The sequence below is a fragment of the Myripristis murdjan genome, chromosome 16, assembly GCF_902150065.1.
Source record: "Myripristis murdjan chromosome 16, fMyrMur1.1, whole genome shotgun sequence".
Classification (NCBI taxonomy): Eukaryota; Metazoa; Chordata; class Actinopteri; order Holocentriformes; family Holocentridae; genus Myripristis; species Myripristis murdjan.
The window spans coordinates 20195147-20214146 of NC_043995.1; the positions used below are offsets into that span (position 1 = coordinate 20195147).

General features: G+C 41.3%; 1 protein-coding gene across 2 annotated transcripts; it reads left to right on the top strand.

Moving 5' to 3' along the window:
• Positions 1-708: 708 nt before the first annotated feature.
• Positions 709-18522, top strand: kcnj14 (potassium inwardly rectifying channel subfamily J member 14). 2 transcript variants are annotated; one of them, XM_030071697.1, is made up of 6 exons: positions 5082-5179; positions 9701-9862; positions 10103-11041; positions 11237-13688; positions 14937-15254; positions 15446-18522. In XM_030071697.1, the coding sequence occupies exons 4-6, from the start codon at positions 12630-12632 to the stop codon at positions 15674-15676; spliced, it is 1608 nt and encodes a 535-aa protein (XP_029927557.1). In that variant the 5' UTR covers positions 5082-5179; positions 9701-9862; positions 10103-11041; positions 11237-12629; the 3' UTR covers positions 15677-18522. The 2 variants fall into 2 exon arrangements, with proteins under 2 accessions (XP_029927555.1, XP_029927557.1); XM_030071695.1 differs by lacking the exon at positions 5082-5179 and adding an exon at positions 709-796 and having other exon boundaries at positions 10103-13688.
• Positions 18523-19000: the final 478 nt, after the last annotated feature.

Sequence of the window (19000 nt, forward strand, 5' to 3'; positions counted from 1 at the left end):
GTGTAACATCAGAAATGTTTACTGAAGGGAAAGAGGTTATGAAGACGGGCATGCTGGGAGTGTGACTGAAAGCAAAGTGAAGCGCACTGATTGTTGTGGCTGCATCCTGCGTCCTGCTGTTTGCCCTCTGCCATGTTCAGTCTGATCCTGCGCTGCATAGAATGACAGAGCTCATGACATCATAGGTCACTCCTTGGGCGCCTTGACTCAGATTAAATCAGATTAAGCATTAGTAAACACACACACACTCAAAGACACACACACACACACACAGAGAAAAGGAGAGAGAAAGAAAACAGCTCACTAAACTTAAGACACAACTCACTGTGGTTGTGTCACTTACTTGCCACTTACACGCATGCACACACAAACACACACAAATCAGTGCAGCGCATGAACAGTGCTGACTCCTGAAGGAGTACCCTGCAAGAAAAAAAACAAGCTCGGTTATTCTGATATAGGCCTAGTGCAAAATAAATGTGACGTTAAACAAAGTGGATTCCAGATTAATGTCGATGTGGCCGACAGTCTGACAAGGTCATGATCTGAGCGGTGGGCGCGAGGCACAGAGGAGGCTGGTGAGGAGCGCGAGTCATGTGTCTGGTGGCGCTTCTTCCATGAGGGCGGCATCCCGCTGCGAGCGCGCGCAAGGAAACAGCCTATAGCCTCGTGCGGTGTACCTCGCGCACGGTGCGGCTCAGAATTAACGTTTTTATCAGAGAATCGGTTCGTTTGGAGAGGGAAATAAAACTTAAAGACACCGCCACAACACCTTGCGTCTACGGGAAAATCACGGGTAAGTGCAGATTAAATTACAGGAAGCAAGAAGTTGCCAAAACAAATTTTCTGAATTATATGTAGGCTATATATTTTATTGATGTCATTTGCGGCGTGCGGTTTTATTTTAGTTGAGCTTAACAGGGTGCCCACTCTGTCAAAAAAATTCATTGACTTTCCATGGTAGTCTGTGACTTAAATGTTGAAATGCTATTCAGAGGTCTTCTTCCAGTTTATTATTCTGCTTTATTTCTCTTTCCAAAATTCCATCATAGGCCAATTCAATGACTTGTCCCAAGAATTTATGAAATTCCTTGACTTTCCCTTTCCAGAAATTCCGTGATTGTAGGTATTTCACTGTATTGAAGCTTTGTTGAGCTCCAAAAAGATTCCAGAAGATATAATTATATATTTACATGATTACATAGTTCATGATACCAGACTCTGAGAGCTTCTGTCAGGCTTGAATCAGGATGTCTTCCTCAAAGCTGATCTGGAATCACATCCGAAGAGATTTCTGAGAAGTAATGGTCTTTAACCCAAAGTTGATTTAGTTCAGGTTACTCAAGAAGTGCTTTGCCTCATGGATAGTACTGCATTTTAATTTGCAGATAATTAATATTCATTGTTGCTTGTACAATAGAGTACAGGGGAGCACAGGAAAAAAGGCATGCGTACACAGCCTGTCTCACACTCTGCTCGTTCATCTTCTTTGCCGCCTTACATATTTAATACAGGGGGGCAGTGATGGAAAGAAACAAGGTTTAATCACTGGTGTGCAACTGGTGTGGTGTATGATGTGTAAAGGGGATACGTAGGTCACATTTGGTTGATGTGGTGTTTGAGGAAATGCTATAAGAATAAAATGGATCGTGTGTTAGGATTTCTCGTTGTGGGAGCTCAGACGTAGGTACAAAATTTCATGTCTGGGGCACATAGTTCACTAAAATCTATAAAGTTTATTCTATGGGAACTGAAAGTCCGCCCAGCAATTTGCATGGAAATCCATCCTCTAACATTAAAGATATGTTGAGTGAGGTGAGGTATTGGGTCTGAAGGTGGCGCTAGTGGAGACATTATGAGGTCACCAAAGTTGACAGGGTTCATGCTGTGGGAAGCATGAATGTGCTTGTATGGCAAATTGTGTGGCCAATAGAATTTAAAATATCAAAATCAAATATTTCACATTTTGGCTTAATGGTGGTGCTAGAGGAAAAGTCTGACCAATCAACGGTCTGCAGTGTTTTCACGTCACCTTTTAGTGTCTGACAATCCTTTTCATGCATTCTCTGATGAAGGCTGGTAAACCCAAACATGCTGCATGTTTGTGTGACAAGGCCAGAATTAAGTAGTGATCCAGGGATCTGTCTGTTTTCTATTGAAAGCCTCTTTGTCTGTTTCCGCTTGCATTTTGGACACTGGACTGCTCTTTAAAACATGTATCAAAGATTTAAAAATTTTGCCCACTATTCCTTCAGTTTTTTATTTGTACATCTTTCTTGTTTTTAAGCACTATTCAAAAATATGAGCTGCAACCTTTTTAAATGTATTTCTGATAAAATACACGAAAGGCGGAGAACAAAAAGTAAAAATTTTGCTCTTCTCAGACTTGATTATTTACTCTTCAGCGCTTTGAGTATTTGCTTAATTAGAAAAAAAAGCCTTGCAGAGTTTCAACAGCATATTGCAGGCAGCATCCTCGCATCTTAACTCTCCAGATTAACATTTGGTCATCATCACACCAATGACCTCGATCACTGCACGCAGCTGAGGGAGGGGAGGCAGGGCAAAAGTTTCAATTAGAAGGAATGAGGCCCAATGCCAGTATGATGCTTTGCATGTGCTCGCTGTGTTGTCAGATGGTGTGTGTGTGTGTGTGTGTGTGTAGCTCAGACAGGGATGTGGATGAAAGTGTTGATGGTCTCTGGGCCTCTGCATGGAAAACACTGCAGAAACATTTCAAGAGATCTCAGCTATAGCGAGTGTTTCTTAAGAATATTTTGGACGACAGACAATGGAAGGATTGTGAAAATTATGATTTTATTGATTTAACTGCAAATTTCATAGATTATCATTGCCAAATTTACCCCTGTCTCTCCCTTGTTTCTTTTCCTTACCCTTTCTCTTGCTGTCTTGTGTTACTTTGAGTATCTATGAAATTGTTTTGGTTTTGTGAAAATGAGTGTGTTGCTGCTGCCTTGTCAAGGTCTGCCTTTTATAAAAGACCCTTGTTTCCATTGATATGGAAAAATGGGGGAAAAAATTAATAAAGAAAGAGAATATTTATAAATTGACAAATAAAGGCCCTCTTACATTTGTACTGCTTGCTTGGCAAGATTATAGAGGAAAAGCTTTCCGAAAAGATTTCTAACCGTAGTCACATTGTACCAATTATAATACACAGTCCCTTCTTTACCTGGGAACCAACAATGTGCTTAAAATGAGACACTAAGGTTTTAGGATGCATGTGAGAGAAGTTTTAAAAAAGAAAGAGGGAGGCAAAATATTGGTAGGCTTGCAAATAATCCCTGTTGCTTTTCATGTAGCAAGTGAATTTATCATCCCCACGCAACAGACATTCACAGATTAATTACAGCTACACATACAGTGCAATACATTATGGTGATGGTTCCATTTTTTTTTTTTTTTTTATTGTTTTCATCAAAACTAAATTGCCCCAAAAACACATTGGAAGACATTTTCATTTTATACTATCAGAGGCATGGTTAGTAAGGCAGGAAGGATTTTATCATTTTGGTAATAAACTGTGTGTGGGGAAAAAGTCATTTGAAATTTGGCAACTGTTTTTATAAAATTATTCCTTGTGTAAATAAATGTACAGTAGAACACATTTTAGAGCATTAATCTACTGATTGGTGATGGGTAAACACCTTAACTTACAACCTTGTAACATAACAGAGGATATAATCATCTACAGTTTATGTTATTTTTTTTTTTGTTTGTTTGTTTGTTTGTTTGTTTTATATTGAACCATACCAACCAAGGCACATTCTGAAATAACTAGTCCTGTGCAGAAATGTGCCAGCTCTACACTTTTAGCTTGACGTTTAGTTGGCTCTTACTCCTGATGTCAACAGTCCCACTGCAGCTCATCGCTCTGGGTGCTTTGCTGTTCCAGCGCTGCATCAGCCACAGTCGCAGAAACTTATGAATGATGCCAGCAGAACATCACTTCACTAGAGCTGTATTGATCAGATGGGTCAAAAGCGGGAGGCTGCCGCAGCGTTGTGGTGTTTCAGCGCGTCCACTCTGTGCTGCCTGTCATCTCAGATAAGCCGTCACAGCCAGTGCACATTGAACCTGTTGTGCTGCTGTGAGTTTGCGTGCACTAAAGCCGTCATATAGAAAGTAAAGTTGAGGAAGAACGAAGCAGCCAGGACAGGGAAAGGAAAAGGACATGGGCCTGATGCAGAGCGCCATGTGACATTGAGAGAGAGAGAGAGAGAAACCCAATCTGCGCCCTGATTCCTGACCCCCACTGATCAATGTCATGTATCGACGTCCCCATATCTGGGTTGTCACATCAGTCAAGAGGCTAACTTCAGTGTTCAGTACTGTACACAGATGGTGCAGACTGGACACACCATTTTGACGTGAAACCATCCAGCCGAATTTCTCATAACACACGCTTAGAATAGAGCAAAAATAGTACATGCCTGTTGCCTTATTTAGGAAATAACATTACGTCCTTTAACAACTGTAACAAAACAATTACATTTCTTAAAGCACATGGTTTCCCCCAAAATATATGACCGTAACATTTTTTAAGCAAATTTTATTTGATTATTGAGATGAAATCCCTGAAATGGCCTAAATGTTTTAGGCAGACATAATTTTCCTTTGGCTTAACTTTGCTCTAATTCCTCTTTCTGTTACATATCACAATGTGTTTTTCCAGCTGGCTCGTAGCCATACATGTAGATGTTTATGTCGTTGTAGATTAGGCAGTTTTAATGATCCCGGCTGATGTCACCTTGGGGCAGGAAGTTGCATGAAACCCTGCCACAACAGCTGGAGCTTTCACCCAGTCACCTGCAGAAATTGTTGAGGGCATCTAATCTTATTTCCACTTTCCATGTGGAGCTTTTGTTGTCAGAATATAGGCATGGTGAGGAAGACAGACCACACACGTAACAGGAAAGGGAGTGATCAGGAAGAGAGTGATAGTGTGAGAGAGCAAAACACAGAGCAGAGTAGTTCCGTGGCTTATTCAATGACAGCGAAATCATATTCCCTGCAACCGTAATCTGGCTACATAACACCTTAATATGCTCAGATAATCTGGACGGAGAGAGGACAGAGCAGAGGTGGCAGAGAGAGCGAGAGAGCGAGAGAGAGAGTTGCATGTCAGGAAACCCAGGATGAAAGGGCGGAGAGAAAGGTAAGTAGTGAAAAACGGATTAGTGAGGTGCAGCAGGAGATTAATGAGAATGAGGTGTAAAAGGTTTTTTGGTTTGGACTTCAGCCCTCTAAATTCTTTCTGATTCAAACCAGTGAGTGATCTAATGTAATCAAGATTGTTTTACCAGCTTTGTCTGTGTCATCTTCTGGCAATATGCCGCGCTAATTCTCTCTGGTCACTGTTGCGTCTGAGTCCAGTGGCTAGAGGAAAATAATTCCCAAGCCCTGCATGATAAAGCCAGAAGCGGGGCTTTTATGTTGCCAAGGGTTCTTAGGTAATGGTATGTTTTCTTCACTACAGTGTCATTCCCCTCAAGAATCTGTCATTTTTCAAAAGTGTTTAAGTAACAATCCACAACTTTTTCATCTAAAGGAAGCTCTGTTGTGCTACTCTCTGGTGCTGACCGAAGATAGGCAGCAGCAATTCAACCGATACTCAGTTCATGAAAGCTTTTACAATCGTTGTTGTAAAGAATCCCGTGCTGTGCTTTTTTCTTCACATTTATGGAATCAGCAAAAGCAGTTTGTTTGGAATAAATACCAAGAAGTCGTGTAGTTAACTGGATCATTGATAGAGGCCATGGCTGAAAAGACCAAAGACTGGCGCCTACAGAAACACAAATTTCAGCAGAATATCCAACAAAAAAGAACCATAAACGATTGCTCAGACAGCACGCTTGCTGAAAAGGAAAGCAACTGGCATTGCCTTCCCGACTGAGAAGCAGTCAGTGAGAGTTTGTAGAGAGATGTAGTGGCTGGTTATCTTTCAGACTTACAGGTTTTGATTTTGGTTATTCACTGCAGCCTGCATTAAGTGCCTGTATTATGTTTGACCACTGAGTTGCAGCTGGTTGCATCTGTTGCTAGCTCTGTTTGGCTTGGTTTCATAAGCTTAGTGATATAACTAAGTTACTCAAAAATTACTGGACAGATTTGCACTAAACTTGGTGGGAAGGTTGGTCATAGGCCAGCGAATAAGTGATTAATTTCTTTCTTTTTTTTTTTTTTTTTTGCCAATCAGCTGTGATGGTGCAAGGGGAAGGACAGGGCTTTTGCACAAACAGGGACATACAGTCCAGTCAGATCAAAATGCCACATCATCATAATGTTTGCAATTTTGGACAATCGTCACACTTTTTTGCTTAAAATGGGCCAGTCAAAATGTACATCAGCAACCATTTTCTCTATAGTGATCCAGTGGTATCTATGTATTTAAATATAATTATTTTTTCATTTAACCACCTTCTTATGATTCCATTTCTCCCGAGCCTTTGTTTGCCTGATGTGAGTCAAAGGTACACAAAGTATACCAAAAAGAAATGGGCACTTTTTAAGTAATGCTACACAGTTTTATGATTATAAAAAGTTCAGATCAATTGTTTTTACCTGGCACTGACTGTGCTGATATTGAGTTAAACATACATTAATAAATATTACATTCTATGGTAATAGGTGTTTTACCATCGTTTTACCACTGTGTCTCAGCTTTCTGTGATAAATAGTATGTTTATTATCACAGTGAGTAACTGCATATCATGATAGAAGATAGCTATGAAAATCACATTTTCTGCCACCTTATAAGTACCATTGTCCCATTTTTCAGCGACTTACAACTTTCACCAACTCCTGCAATTTTACATACACACACACACACACACACACACACACACACACACACACACACACAAACACACACAAAACAACACAAAATGCAGTATATATTGCAATTTTAGTAACATTATACACCATGCTTTTTGGTTCGTCACTCGATTGTCACTCAACTTTGAAATTTTCAAGTTGAAATCAACAATATTTCATAATTTAATTCAATAGCTTTATGTTAATACTAACTTCCCTGGCTTCTACTCTGATACCAAATACATTTAATCTAACCTGATGTCGGGACAGTACCCAATATGGGTGCCTCACTAACTGTAACGTAATATCAGGGGCCTTGTATCAACTGTAAATGTTACCTGTCTTTGGCTGAAGTACCTGCCCTTCCCAACCTTTATTATATAAGGCAGTGCTGTGGATCTGACACTGCCCAGGGGGTCGCTGGAGTGTGACACAACAACTTCACACAGTCAAGTTTCCCAGACACCCCTGCAAGGGTGTTCTCACATGAGAAGTTATTTGAAACATTTGCCACCTCACGGCGATAAGGTCTAAAGGCTACAAAAAGACACGTGCACACTCACATTGCCTGCACACCACACCACACACACAAACACTAACAAACATATTCCCTCACCACCTCACCCAGCTACTGTCATCAGCTGTCCAGCACCACTCCCAGCCAATCACAGAGATAGCAGACCTGAGAGCCTGTTCATTTGGTTCCACTGTCAGGAACTACGCCCCAGGACCAAGGTCAGAGCTGCCTTCTCAAACACCGGTTCCTCAACTGGCCTTAAAGTGGCCCTGAACGCAAACTTTGCAATTTCACTGATGGCCTTTAAAGGCTTTACTACTCAGTTACTAAATTTCACAAATTCTACAATTTCACCTCATCTACCAGGATAATAAGATAATAAAAATCTGGTCAATCCGCAGACTCCCTCTCAATCTTTAAGAAAAAGCTAAAACCCCAGCTGTTTAGGGAACACCATGTCACCTAATTTATTGTGTAATCCAAAAAAAAAATCTACGTCTATGCTTTCTTCCTTCCTCTGTGCACTTTATACACTCCCTCTTCCCCTTCCCTCTTCCCTCTTTGCGCTGCCTTGTAGCTCCTCAGAACCAGAGCTTTATGGCACTTGGTGTCGTTGTTCTGTCCTGAATAGATCTTTGTTTGTGGTGTATGAAACTCTCATATGTACGTCGCTTTGGATAAAAGCGCCTGTCAACTGTGAATCGTGTGATTGTGTAATAAACACGCTGCTTTACTTGCATGTATTGTACTCAAGCAGCTGGGTTGTGGGAGCGACAGTATACTTCATGAAATACTTGATTGGTTTTACATCCATGTGACCTTGGGTTTATATCCAAGTTCTGAGAGGTAGAACCAAATTGCCTGAAAACCATCCTGGGTCACATCAAAAATTGTCAATAAAAAGTAAAAATGAACATGCACACTTTGACTTATTGACGTATTTGTGTGCTAAAATGCACCTCTGAGGTGAAAAGGGGAAAAGGTTATTGTTGGTGGTCCAAATTAAAATGGATTCTGAGGAGGTACTTTTGGTGATTTTAGTTTACAAAGTGGGTTTTTATCTATAAACATGATTAGAATGTGTCTGCGTAGTCTGGGGATGCAAACCTTTTAAACTGACACAGACAGAGTACTTGAGATTATATTTGTTTGTGAATGATGGACTACATTAATGGATATGTGGCGGTCTAATGCTCTGTGTTGGCTGTCTGGACTGTCAGTCATCATTGACTATAACTGAGGACACACACATGCACTCGTACTCACATCATTATGAAAACATCTGACCTACTGAGCAACCACAAATGCAGCATTGGCACTGGGTCTTGCTCCTTCTAACAGAAACTTCCCACCTAGCAGCCTCCTATTGTTGTTTTATTTTGCAACTCACCACACCTACCTCACAAATGGAGGATTTGATATAGCTAATGAAGAGATGGATACATGTGCTACAGTTGCACGCCACATCAAAGAGATAATTTGTTTCTGATAGGCGCTGGATTGTTCATGGGGCATGTCTTGTTTACAAATGCCTAATTTCTACTTATTTACGTTTTACAATACCCATGTGTGAGAAATGTGTGTGTGCACCTGAGCTGTCCATGGACCCATCCAGCTTGTTCATGTGAACTAAAGCACACAGTCATGATAGTTTTCTTTGTTAGGTCCAAAGACTTGCACTGCTTTCATACCGGATCATCCAGAGTTGTGTGTACATTGTATCATATACTACCTGTTTATGTTTATAGACATACTGCCACTTTCCGTAATGGTAGTGCTTCTTATATAAAGTCCTCAGCGGATTAGTGGAATGATCGGTGAGATTACTGGAGTCACGGGCGCAGCTGTAATCCACGTCGTAACACCACCACTTCAGCAAGACCTCACATCTCCTCGTCACCCCCCGACCCCCCTCTCAGCTCTAGTATCAACCTTCACCCTGAAAATCCCCAGCCCATCTTCCATGCACCATGTCCCACGTCACTGTCCTGGCACAACATGAGGGCACCTCAATTCATTGAGAGCTTGTTTCTTGTTTATTCTTATTTTGCATCTGCATAACCATTTTGGCACCTCACCTGTCTTCCCTGTAATGTTCCCATAATGGAAGCACATTTGTCCTTTTGTGGTGAACATACTGTATAATTAGTATATAAATTTTAATTAATATGTACATAAATACAGCCTTCCCACCAGAATGTACATTGATATTTGCACTCTAAGATATTTGTTGTATTCATTCAGATGATGATTTGCAACTGAACCACCAATGGCTGGTGCTGAAATGGTTTCCAGAGAACAGAAATGGAAAGTGAATATATTGTTTCTGTGTGTTTGTCTTTACAGGTCCGATGCTGGCACAGAACATCTGGCTGAAACTTTGCACTTTTTCATGACAACATCTGCTTCGTCAAGTCATCACTGACAGGAAAGGCGCCACTGTTTTCACAGGCCGGTTGAATAATCCAAGGACTACACGAAAGAGATCAAAGAAATGCGACGCAAATTGTAGGTGTCTGATTAACATTCATTTAAGTATTTGTTGTATACCATAAGATCTGAACTGGCATGAAATGTGGATAGAAACCCTGATGTACTTAGAGGAAGATCACCAGTCTTACATTACATCACCAGGGCATCTGTTTCAGCAGATGCTGGAGTTTTTGAGATTGCAGCAGCATCTTTTACTTACACTCACCTTTTGTATTTCATTATTGTCTATTTTTGTTTGTCTTCATGTCTTTTAAGATCGGCAGTTTACCAAAAAGGGCGAAGCTAAATGGATGAAAAAGAAAACCGTCGACTGATGGATGAGTAAACAGAATGGAAAAATAACAGATTCCATGTTGTCCTTACCTGTGACTCTCTCCCAACAAATCTTAGCGTTTCCTGTGAAAATGCATCAAAGCAGGAGGGCAACACACTCGTGAAGATGAATCCATATGTCACGTCTCACTTCAGGAGGGACCTCTTTCCTCATTTTCACTTGTTGTAGACTTTCTTTTCATCTACACTGCTGTTACTGCTTCAGTGACAGTGACATGGGTTACCCTGTTATTGTAAACCTAAAACAGTAGCTATTGTCCGTTGTTTTGTTGTTACCTTTATATTTGTTTTAGTGTTGGGGGTAAGGGTCGGGGTTTGATTCTGTCCACTCTTCCTAAAGAGCCGGGTCCCACAGGCTCTCATTAGGCTACTTGTCAGGTTTCTGTAGAGATGTCTAGAAATGGTTACAGAAGGTAAATACTAACAGAGCAAGCATCCATTTTATTTTCACACTGGAATATATTTGCACATGGGCCTTGTGCTTTATTTTGACTGCCTCTGTATCTGTTTCAAACAATTATTTCGATATATCAAGGAATTTTGCATGCATTTGTTTGTTTTGTTTTTTGGAAATTATTTTTGCCTCCTTTTCAGTTTCTCTTGCATGCTCTTATTTGCACATTGCACCAACATATGATTATCTGCTCTCTTGTTTTGGGCAAGTTTCTCTGATAGTCTCAGGTAGTTTTATGGTTCTTTTTGAAGTAGCTGTGAAGCAGGGATGCAGAGGAAGAGACTAGGTCCCACAAAGTGAGTTATTGTTTTAACCAAGTAATGTCTCAGCTCTTTTCCTTCCTGGACGAGACATGATCTCTGAACTTTGATTGCTGACCTACAGAGAAACATAGAAGACATCTTCAGGTGACTTGTGCACTTATCAGTCCCTCTATTGTGATTATTATTTAACTTAATGTCCACTTGTTAACAAAGTTTTCATACTAAATTTGATCTGTAAGTAATGCCAGAGGTCAAGCTCAGTAATTTATTTCTCTGCAACATTGTTCTGTTTCACTCCCTCCTCCTTTGTTTTCCTTCCCTCCTCTGGTGATTTGTTAGACAAAGGAGGTTTCTCAGCTGCAGCTGTACTGAAGGATGAGTCTGCTGTGCATGAAGGGATATATAAATGTTTCACAAAGGTAATCCACAGCTAAGTTTCATCAGAGATTGACCGTTACAGTTGATTGCTCACAGTAGCATAGCTGAAGCTGATATAATCCACACAACAGTGAGTTTAAGAAACACGTTTTCACCAAATTGACAATGATCATCAGACAAATATGTAGATCCTTAGGAATAGAATGCCCAATTTTAAAAGCAGTGACCTGAGGGAACAGGAATTTAGGTTGGAGTCCTCTTATTTGTGAAAGGTGACATTCTGTGACTTGTGAAGTAACCAATATAAGACAGCTAAGTACATTGAGACAGGGACATATTATATTATTATATTATCCACAACTTGGCCCATTAAGCATTGGAACCTACATTCAATGTTTTCTTCCCAAGAAAAAAGAAGTATGTATGTATGTATAAATGATGTCAACATATCTGTGATGTATTAAAGCCAATATATTGTTTGTATCTCCTTATGGCCATACCAAGAGGGGTTCTAAAGTTGTGAAAAGCTTGGATCGTAAGAAACAGCACGTTCTTTTGCTTGTTCTAGACTGCATGGTAGAAATAGCTGGATTATATTTTCACTGAAGCTTACCCTGAAAGAGTTTTCAAACTGCTTTCTGTCTGTATATCTTGTGTGTATCTTGTTTTAGTGTAATACGGTGTATCCTGTAATCGGTCCTGTATCCTCACAGCTGTCACCTTTAGCCCTCCTCTGTTGTGCTGTCACTTCATAGTGTCATTTCATGTGATGTTGCCTGCTGAGGGTTTCCCTGTAATTGTTAAAAACCTAATGGAACCTGTCCCGCATGTTCTTGTGCTGTCTGTTGAGGTCAGTCCAACTCTACTCATCTGTGTCAAACCTACAATGCTTGCAAATGTTGTTTGACATCCCTCTTCAGCCCAGCACAGTTTGCTTACTTCAGTTAGGACATTGGTTATTAATGAGTACACCTGTGGACCATCTTCAAGAACCCCTCCTTTGTTGGTTACTGAAAGACTGTCCTCAAAAACGACTTCACCTCAAGTGTGTTAAAAGACACAAGTGAGTGACCAGTGATCATGGATGGAATTACCCTCTGGATACCATTGGCCATCATGGATTTGCCATTATCTCCCCATATGAGTAATGCTTTCCTACCATAAACAGTGAAAGATTGATTGTTTGACTGCATCAGCACCACACATTAACTTAATTTACTTTGTATCAAGACAGAGCATACCTTTGATTCCAGGGTGGAGCCAAGATCAGTCATAACAGTAATATCAAATCAAGACACCTTGGAAAACACTAAATAACTGCATTTTCCATAAGACTGAGGAGAATAAACTGCGCATGATGGGAGCAGCACGTGTAAAGCGCCGCTTCAGTGCTGTGGTGGATGGGCCGGTGGAGGAGGAGGAGGTCATGAGGCTGGCACAGAGTGCTGCAGATACAGCAAGGGCAGGGGGGAGCCCAACGGGGTCAGGAACCCCTACCAGCCCCTCCCCGACCCATGCTAGCAACGGCAAAGCTCTACCTCTGCAGGACAACACCAACAATGCAAGGAGGCATAGTGCCATGGGAGAGGCAGTCGGAGGTGGAGGAGGAGAAGGCGGGATGAGAGGAGGAGGAATGTGCTCAGGGCTAAGGAGTGGGAGAGGTGGTAGTGTAGGGGGAAGAGGGCAAGGCCGTTTGTCCTCAGACCAAGATTCACTCTCTTCCCCGTCCACTACCAGCCGCCGCCCCACCCGCCGCTCAAGCCGCCGGCCCCGACAACGCTTTGTGGGCAAGGACGGGCGCTGCAACGTCACCTTCGTCAACATGAGCGAGAGGGGCCAGCGGTACCTCAGCGACCTCTTCACCACCTGTGTGGACATCCGCTGGCGATGGATGCTGGTCATCTTCACCCTCTCCTTCCTTCTCTCCTGGTTGCTCTTTGGGTTTGCCTTCTGGCTAATTGCCTCCGCGCATGGGGACCTCTCCATTCGGCTCGCCCCCAGTTCAAATGCCTCTCCAGAGACAGGAGAGGCTGGGGCTGGAGGAGAGTCTGATAGAGAGGCTGTGGTTGAGGAGCCGTGTTTCCTCCAGGTGAACAGCTTCATGGCGGCCTTTCTATTCTCCTTGGAGACGCAGACATCCATCGGTTATGGATTCCGCAGCGTAACCGAAGAATGCCCCCTGGCGGTGCTGGCGGTCGTTTTGCAGTGCATCGTGGGCTGCATCATTGACGCCTTCATCATTGGGGCGGTCATGGCGAAGATTGCCAAGCCCAAGAAGCGCAACGAGACACTGTTGTTCTCTGACACAGCTGTGGTGGCGCTGAGGGATGGGAAGCTCTGTATGATGTGGAGAGTTGGAAACCTACGCAAGAGTCACCTGGTAGAGGCACATGTCCGAGCACAACTGCTGAAGGTAAGAGGAGGCAGATGGAAGATGAACTTGATAAAAAAAAAAAGGAAATAAATGAGGAAGTATTGTGGTGATGAAAGAGACAAGATTATCCTTTTAGAGAAAAACAGCTTAGTGACCAAGAGCAACATGCAGATGCAAGGTGCACATGTGAGTAGTGAGACATAAATCAAGAAGTGGTTTGGGGAGGGTGAAAGAGACACATGGGAAAGCAACAGAAAATGAGAGGCTGCTAAAGTGAGAGAGGCAGAGGGGGAAAAAGGTTGCCATAGAGTGAGGGAGCACTGAGACCATCTGGCCTGTATTCTGTGGACCGTAGTTAATGAGAGCTTGTTTTATTCTCCCTCAGGGGTTAGGAAGATTTACCATGGATTAACTTGCCCACGATTCTTTAACTGAGAACCATTGTCCTTCGTCATCTCATTTTCCCTTGTATGTATATGTGGGTTGGCATGATTGTGCTCTGTGTATAGTGCTCTTTGCCCTATGGTCTCACCTTCCACATGGATGTTTCCTTTTTTTTTCTTTTTTTTTTTTGTTTATGGGCATGTTTTGTCATTATTGTGTGTGCTGCTGCGGCTCTCCACAGGGTCAAAATCTGTGGAATACTGAGGTTAAAACACAGACATTTAGAGCTCTCTTAATAGCATGACCAAATCAAAGTTCAGACAGGGCAGATGGGATTAAGTTTGTGGGGATCAGAGAAATGCATTTCTTAGTGCTGAGGCTGAGGATTGCACCATGAAAAGGGTTACGTGAATGATAAGCCTAAGTAATGGGGTCTATGAATGAGACTGGGGTAACCAAATTTCATGAAGAACTTAATGTCATAACTAAATATGAAGCTTTTGGGTCAGGGTAAGAAATTAACTTTTTTCTAATGTTTTTTGCCTGTGAATTTAAGTTTTTTTTTTTTTTTTTTTTTTTTTTTAGACATTTGATAAATTAATTTGAATTGTGGTAAACTCTCTGCCCTTCAAGGTGGCAAAACACCCTATTTTTCAATCCTGGCATTTTTTTAAATCTCTGTGTCAGTGCTGTGTTATTAATGTTTCATTGCCCATTTTAGAACTACTGATCATTTCCTCCATGCCTTTGGCTTTTTTATATTGGAAATCGTTTGCAGTCGCTATTTAATATTTTTCACATTTTGCATGTGAAAATCAGTTAGTTAACATCACAATACCCGGCACATTTGATGTACTTAACAGCAACCCGCTTTTTTTCTCTCTGTTCCCAATCTGCTCTCAGCCAAGGGTTACACCGGAGGGAGAGTTTCTGCCCCTGGACAACGTGGACATAAATGTGGGTTTTGACACTGGCACAGACCGTATCTTCTTAGTCTCGCCAGTGACAATTGTCCATGAGATCGATGATGAGTCACCCTTCTTTGAAATGGATCGCAAGTCACTGGAGGAGGACTCTGAGCTGGAGGTGGTGGTCATCCTGGAAGGTATGGTAGAGGCCACCGCCATGACCACGCAATGCCGTAGCTCCTACCTGGCTTCTGAGATCCTCTGGGGACACCGCTTCGAACCAGTGCTCTATGAAAGGAAAGAATGCTACCAGGTCAGCAAAGGACACTAGATACAAGAGAGATATAGCTCCTTAGCCTCTTACTGCTGTGTCTGCAGGACAGTGGTATCTACTGTTATTTGACCATAATATGGAGGGGCATAATTGATAAGTGTGCTGCACAAGTAGGATGTATCTTGTGACACATGTAATCTTCTTATTCTTTCCTGCTTCACCTTTTCCAGGTGGACTACTCATTCTTCCATCGAACATATGAGATCCCCAGCACACCTTCATGCAGCGCTAAAGAGCTGGCTGAGCTGAAGTACATCCAAAGCTCACGCTCATCATTCTGCTATGAGAACGAAGTGGCTCTGCAGCTCGTCTCCACTGATGATGACCCTGATCACGACCCCCACTGCTCCCCACCCCCAACGCAACGGGCCTCACACTCAGAGCATCCCCACAACAACTGACCACATAGGAGATGGGGCCTCAGGGGAGAAAAGACAAGAAGTGGACCCAGAAGTTCACAAGAAGCAAGGGTACAAAGAGAAGGTTAGACAGGTAGACTTGGGCAGATTTGAAGAGACAGGCTTAAGCAAAGAATGAGCAAAGAATTTATATGGTCATGAATGATGACTATCTCAGGAATAGAGATACATAGGATAGGATAGAGTGACATTGTTCATGGTGGTAACAGACAGAGATGAAAGTCCAGAGGAGGAGTAGGGTAAGATGTCCACAAGGACTTTCTTTTAACAGGTTGGACAAGAGAATGAATGTTTAGATTATTAATCAGTGAAGGGTCTAGATAGATAGTTACATATGGACAGGAAACAGATAGTCAAAAAGTGGGGGATGTTTGGGGTCAGTCTAATGGGGAGATGGGTTACTACACTGACCTAGTTGGCTTATTGGACCTGGCAATCTTTCAGAATCATTAAAAACGTGTCTGCTGAGTCTCAGATCCAGCCCATCACTACCACAACAGGTTCATCTGGCTCTTACTGCCTGCATGGGAGGATATACAACAGCGCCCCAACATGGTTGTAATATGCAACTGCACTCTGTGCTGAATGACTCCTGAGAGGTGTTGACATCTGTTAAGGGTGATTTCTGTATAAAATTCATGGTAATGTACCTACTGAGGTGCTGCCAAGAATTGAATTCCAGTGTGGTTGCTCTCATGTTATTTTGTCACTTGAATGTTTATATTTGTAACGGTAAGTAAGGATAGTGCACTGTTTGTGAGTTTGGGGGCTGTTGAGTCTTCTACTAAGTGATAGGCTACTTCTTAGAGCCAGTGCATAACAAAAATCAACAAGGGGAAACAGCTGAAAATGAGCAGCGGTTTTAAGCTGTTTTCTTTACATATAATGTACTGTATGTTGTTTTTCTATGCGTATTGCAAAAAATATTTGACAATTGACCATTTTGTTTTATTTAATCTACCATTTTGTGTTCAGCTGAGTGCCATGTGGGCACTTGTAAGCTTGTAGTTAATCATTTTCAAACCACAGCAGTGATATGAGGACTGTGCTGATGATGTAGGATATGGTAAGTTACTGTATGTCCTGATCGGTCAATCACTTGACCACATTTATTACACTTATATCTTTTCTGCATGTTTTTATTGTGAAATCAACAAAAATGTATTGTGTTACTTTGTTATTTTGGGGATTTTAGTAGTTAGCTATCGAGGTATGTCATTATAATCTTGAAAGTGTCTTGGCTCTTGGCTGACCATTTGAGGTTGGGTACTGAATCCAACATAAGTTATACTCAGAGGGAACGTCAATGCACTGAAGGCCTGCAGTCACCTCAAACATCAGCTGAACTGTAAAAATAAATAAATAAATAATGTTCTAGTCGCTGATTTGTACCACTCTGAGACTTAAGAGGTGTCTGAAATCTGCACAGGTGACAGAGGATTGAACTGGAAACACTGCAACATTATGTTCTTTGGGGAGTAGTTCATATGTAGTCACAAAACAAAGTGACAACCTACTTTAACTCTAATCTTATGTTTAATTTGGTTTCTCTCCCAAAATGTGAGCACAAAATAGCGGGTGGTGCCTTCAAAAGAATGGAGCTATTGTAGCTAGCCCTTCCTCTGCAACAGCATAGTCTAATTTATGTTTGAGATCTGTTTAAAACTTATTTTTTATTGCGTTGCTTTATTTTGAATCTTGTAATTCTAGCAGCAGTATTTTTTTTCAGACACCTGAACAATTCATTGCACTAAGTAGACAAATGTTCCCATGCAAAGTAGCTACTGTGAATCTGCTCTATTAATGGGTAGTCTCTATGTTATGATGCACTGACACCATAAACCATGTTTTCACCTGGATTATGCTGTAGTTGCACTTTTAGTTATAATACATTGCATCTGTTAAATCAATGTGTATTTTACTTTCATTTTGTTTAAGGTTCTGTATTCATTTACAGAGTTATGATGACTGAATATTTGAGTAAAGTATTGTGGTTAGTAAAGAAGTGAATGACAGAGACAGTTAACTTGGTGTCAGAAGTGCAACTTGATAAAAAAAAAAAAAAAAAAAAAAACTGTTGACCAATAATCAGCCCATCTGCTGCACAACCTGGGAACTCATGCTTTTTTTCTACACTTAAGTAATATCTGGCTCTTGGAGACAAATATCACTGATTAAGCTCTGCAACAGCACTGAAATTTTGCTACTGGATCAGTACAGGTTACCTCACACGCAGAAGTAGCAATGTCTCTCTTGAGTTTATAAAAAGATAATCCATGTTGACCTCAGGGGGAGGGCCTATGGTATTGATAAGGTATTATCTGTTTCAACTAGTAATGACATTCTATGTTTGTGTTTTCCCCTTACAACTCTCCTGTATGACCACTGCTTTCTATTTATAGGCTGCACACTGGTCATTTCTCCCTTCCTGCCTCCACTTCCATGGAATGTAACTTGAACTTAGTGCACCATCACTTCAGCCACTGCGATTGTGCTTTTTCAACACCCCACAAAGAAATAGGAAGATGGACTACTTGTTTTTTTCCCCCTGGTTGCTTAGGTTGCATTACACACACTGTATGTCCACACTTCTCTGGCATTGTCAAATATATAGCCTACTGCACAAACTGGTAAACTGTAGTAAGATGCAACCAGTTGGTCTAAAAGCTGTAGCTTCCTTTAATCTCTCATTTTTTTTCTACAGAAAATGTAAAATCCTTTCTCTGTCGTAACACTGGAATGTAATTTTCAGAGCTGCTTGTGGCACAGACTGCTTCTCAGTGAAGCTGAATCAAGCTGTAGAACAAATAAAACAGAGACTGAAATTACACTGGTTGCTTCTTTTATTCATTATTCCTTGTGGCACTCAAGCCTTAGGTCCATTTTCAAAACATAATGTGGATGCTCACTGATGTGCACCAATTTTTGTCTGCATCACCAGCCGTGTTGACAAAATCTATCTTGAAAGTAGTTTTATAATCTACTCATATGTCATATCTGTCAAATCGCATGACTAAAAATGAAAAAAAAAAAAAAAAAGCAAGGCCAGTTTACTGTGTTTATAAATGTCTATATTCTGACAGATACCTGACAGGCTTAGAGTAAGGACAAAATAAGCCAATCTGGGATTGTTAATATAGACATAGATACATAGGCAGATAAATGGATAAACATTTTTTTTTTTTTAAACGTGATGAAGCAGGAGAATTAAAATCCACGTTTTTTTTCCCCTTTCTAGTCAAATGGCTGGTATAGTTGCCTAAATTAGATAGGTCTCAGAATGACACAGTGATAGACCTCATGGCT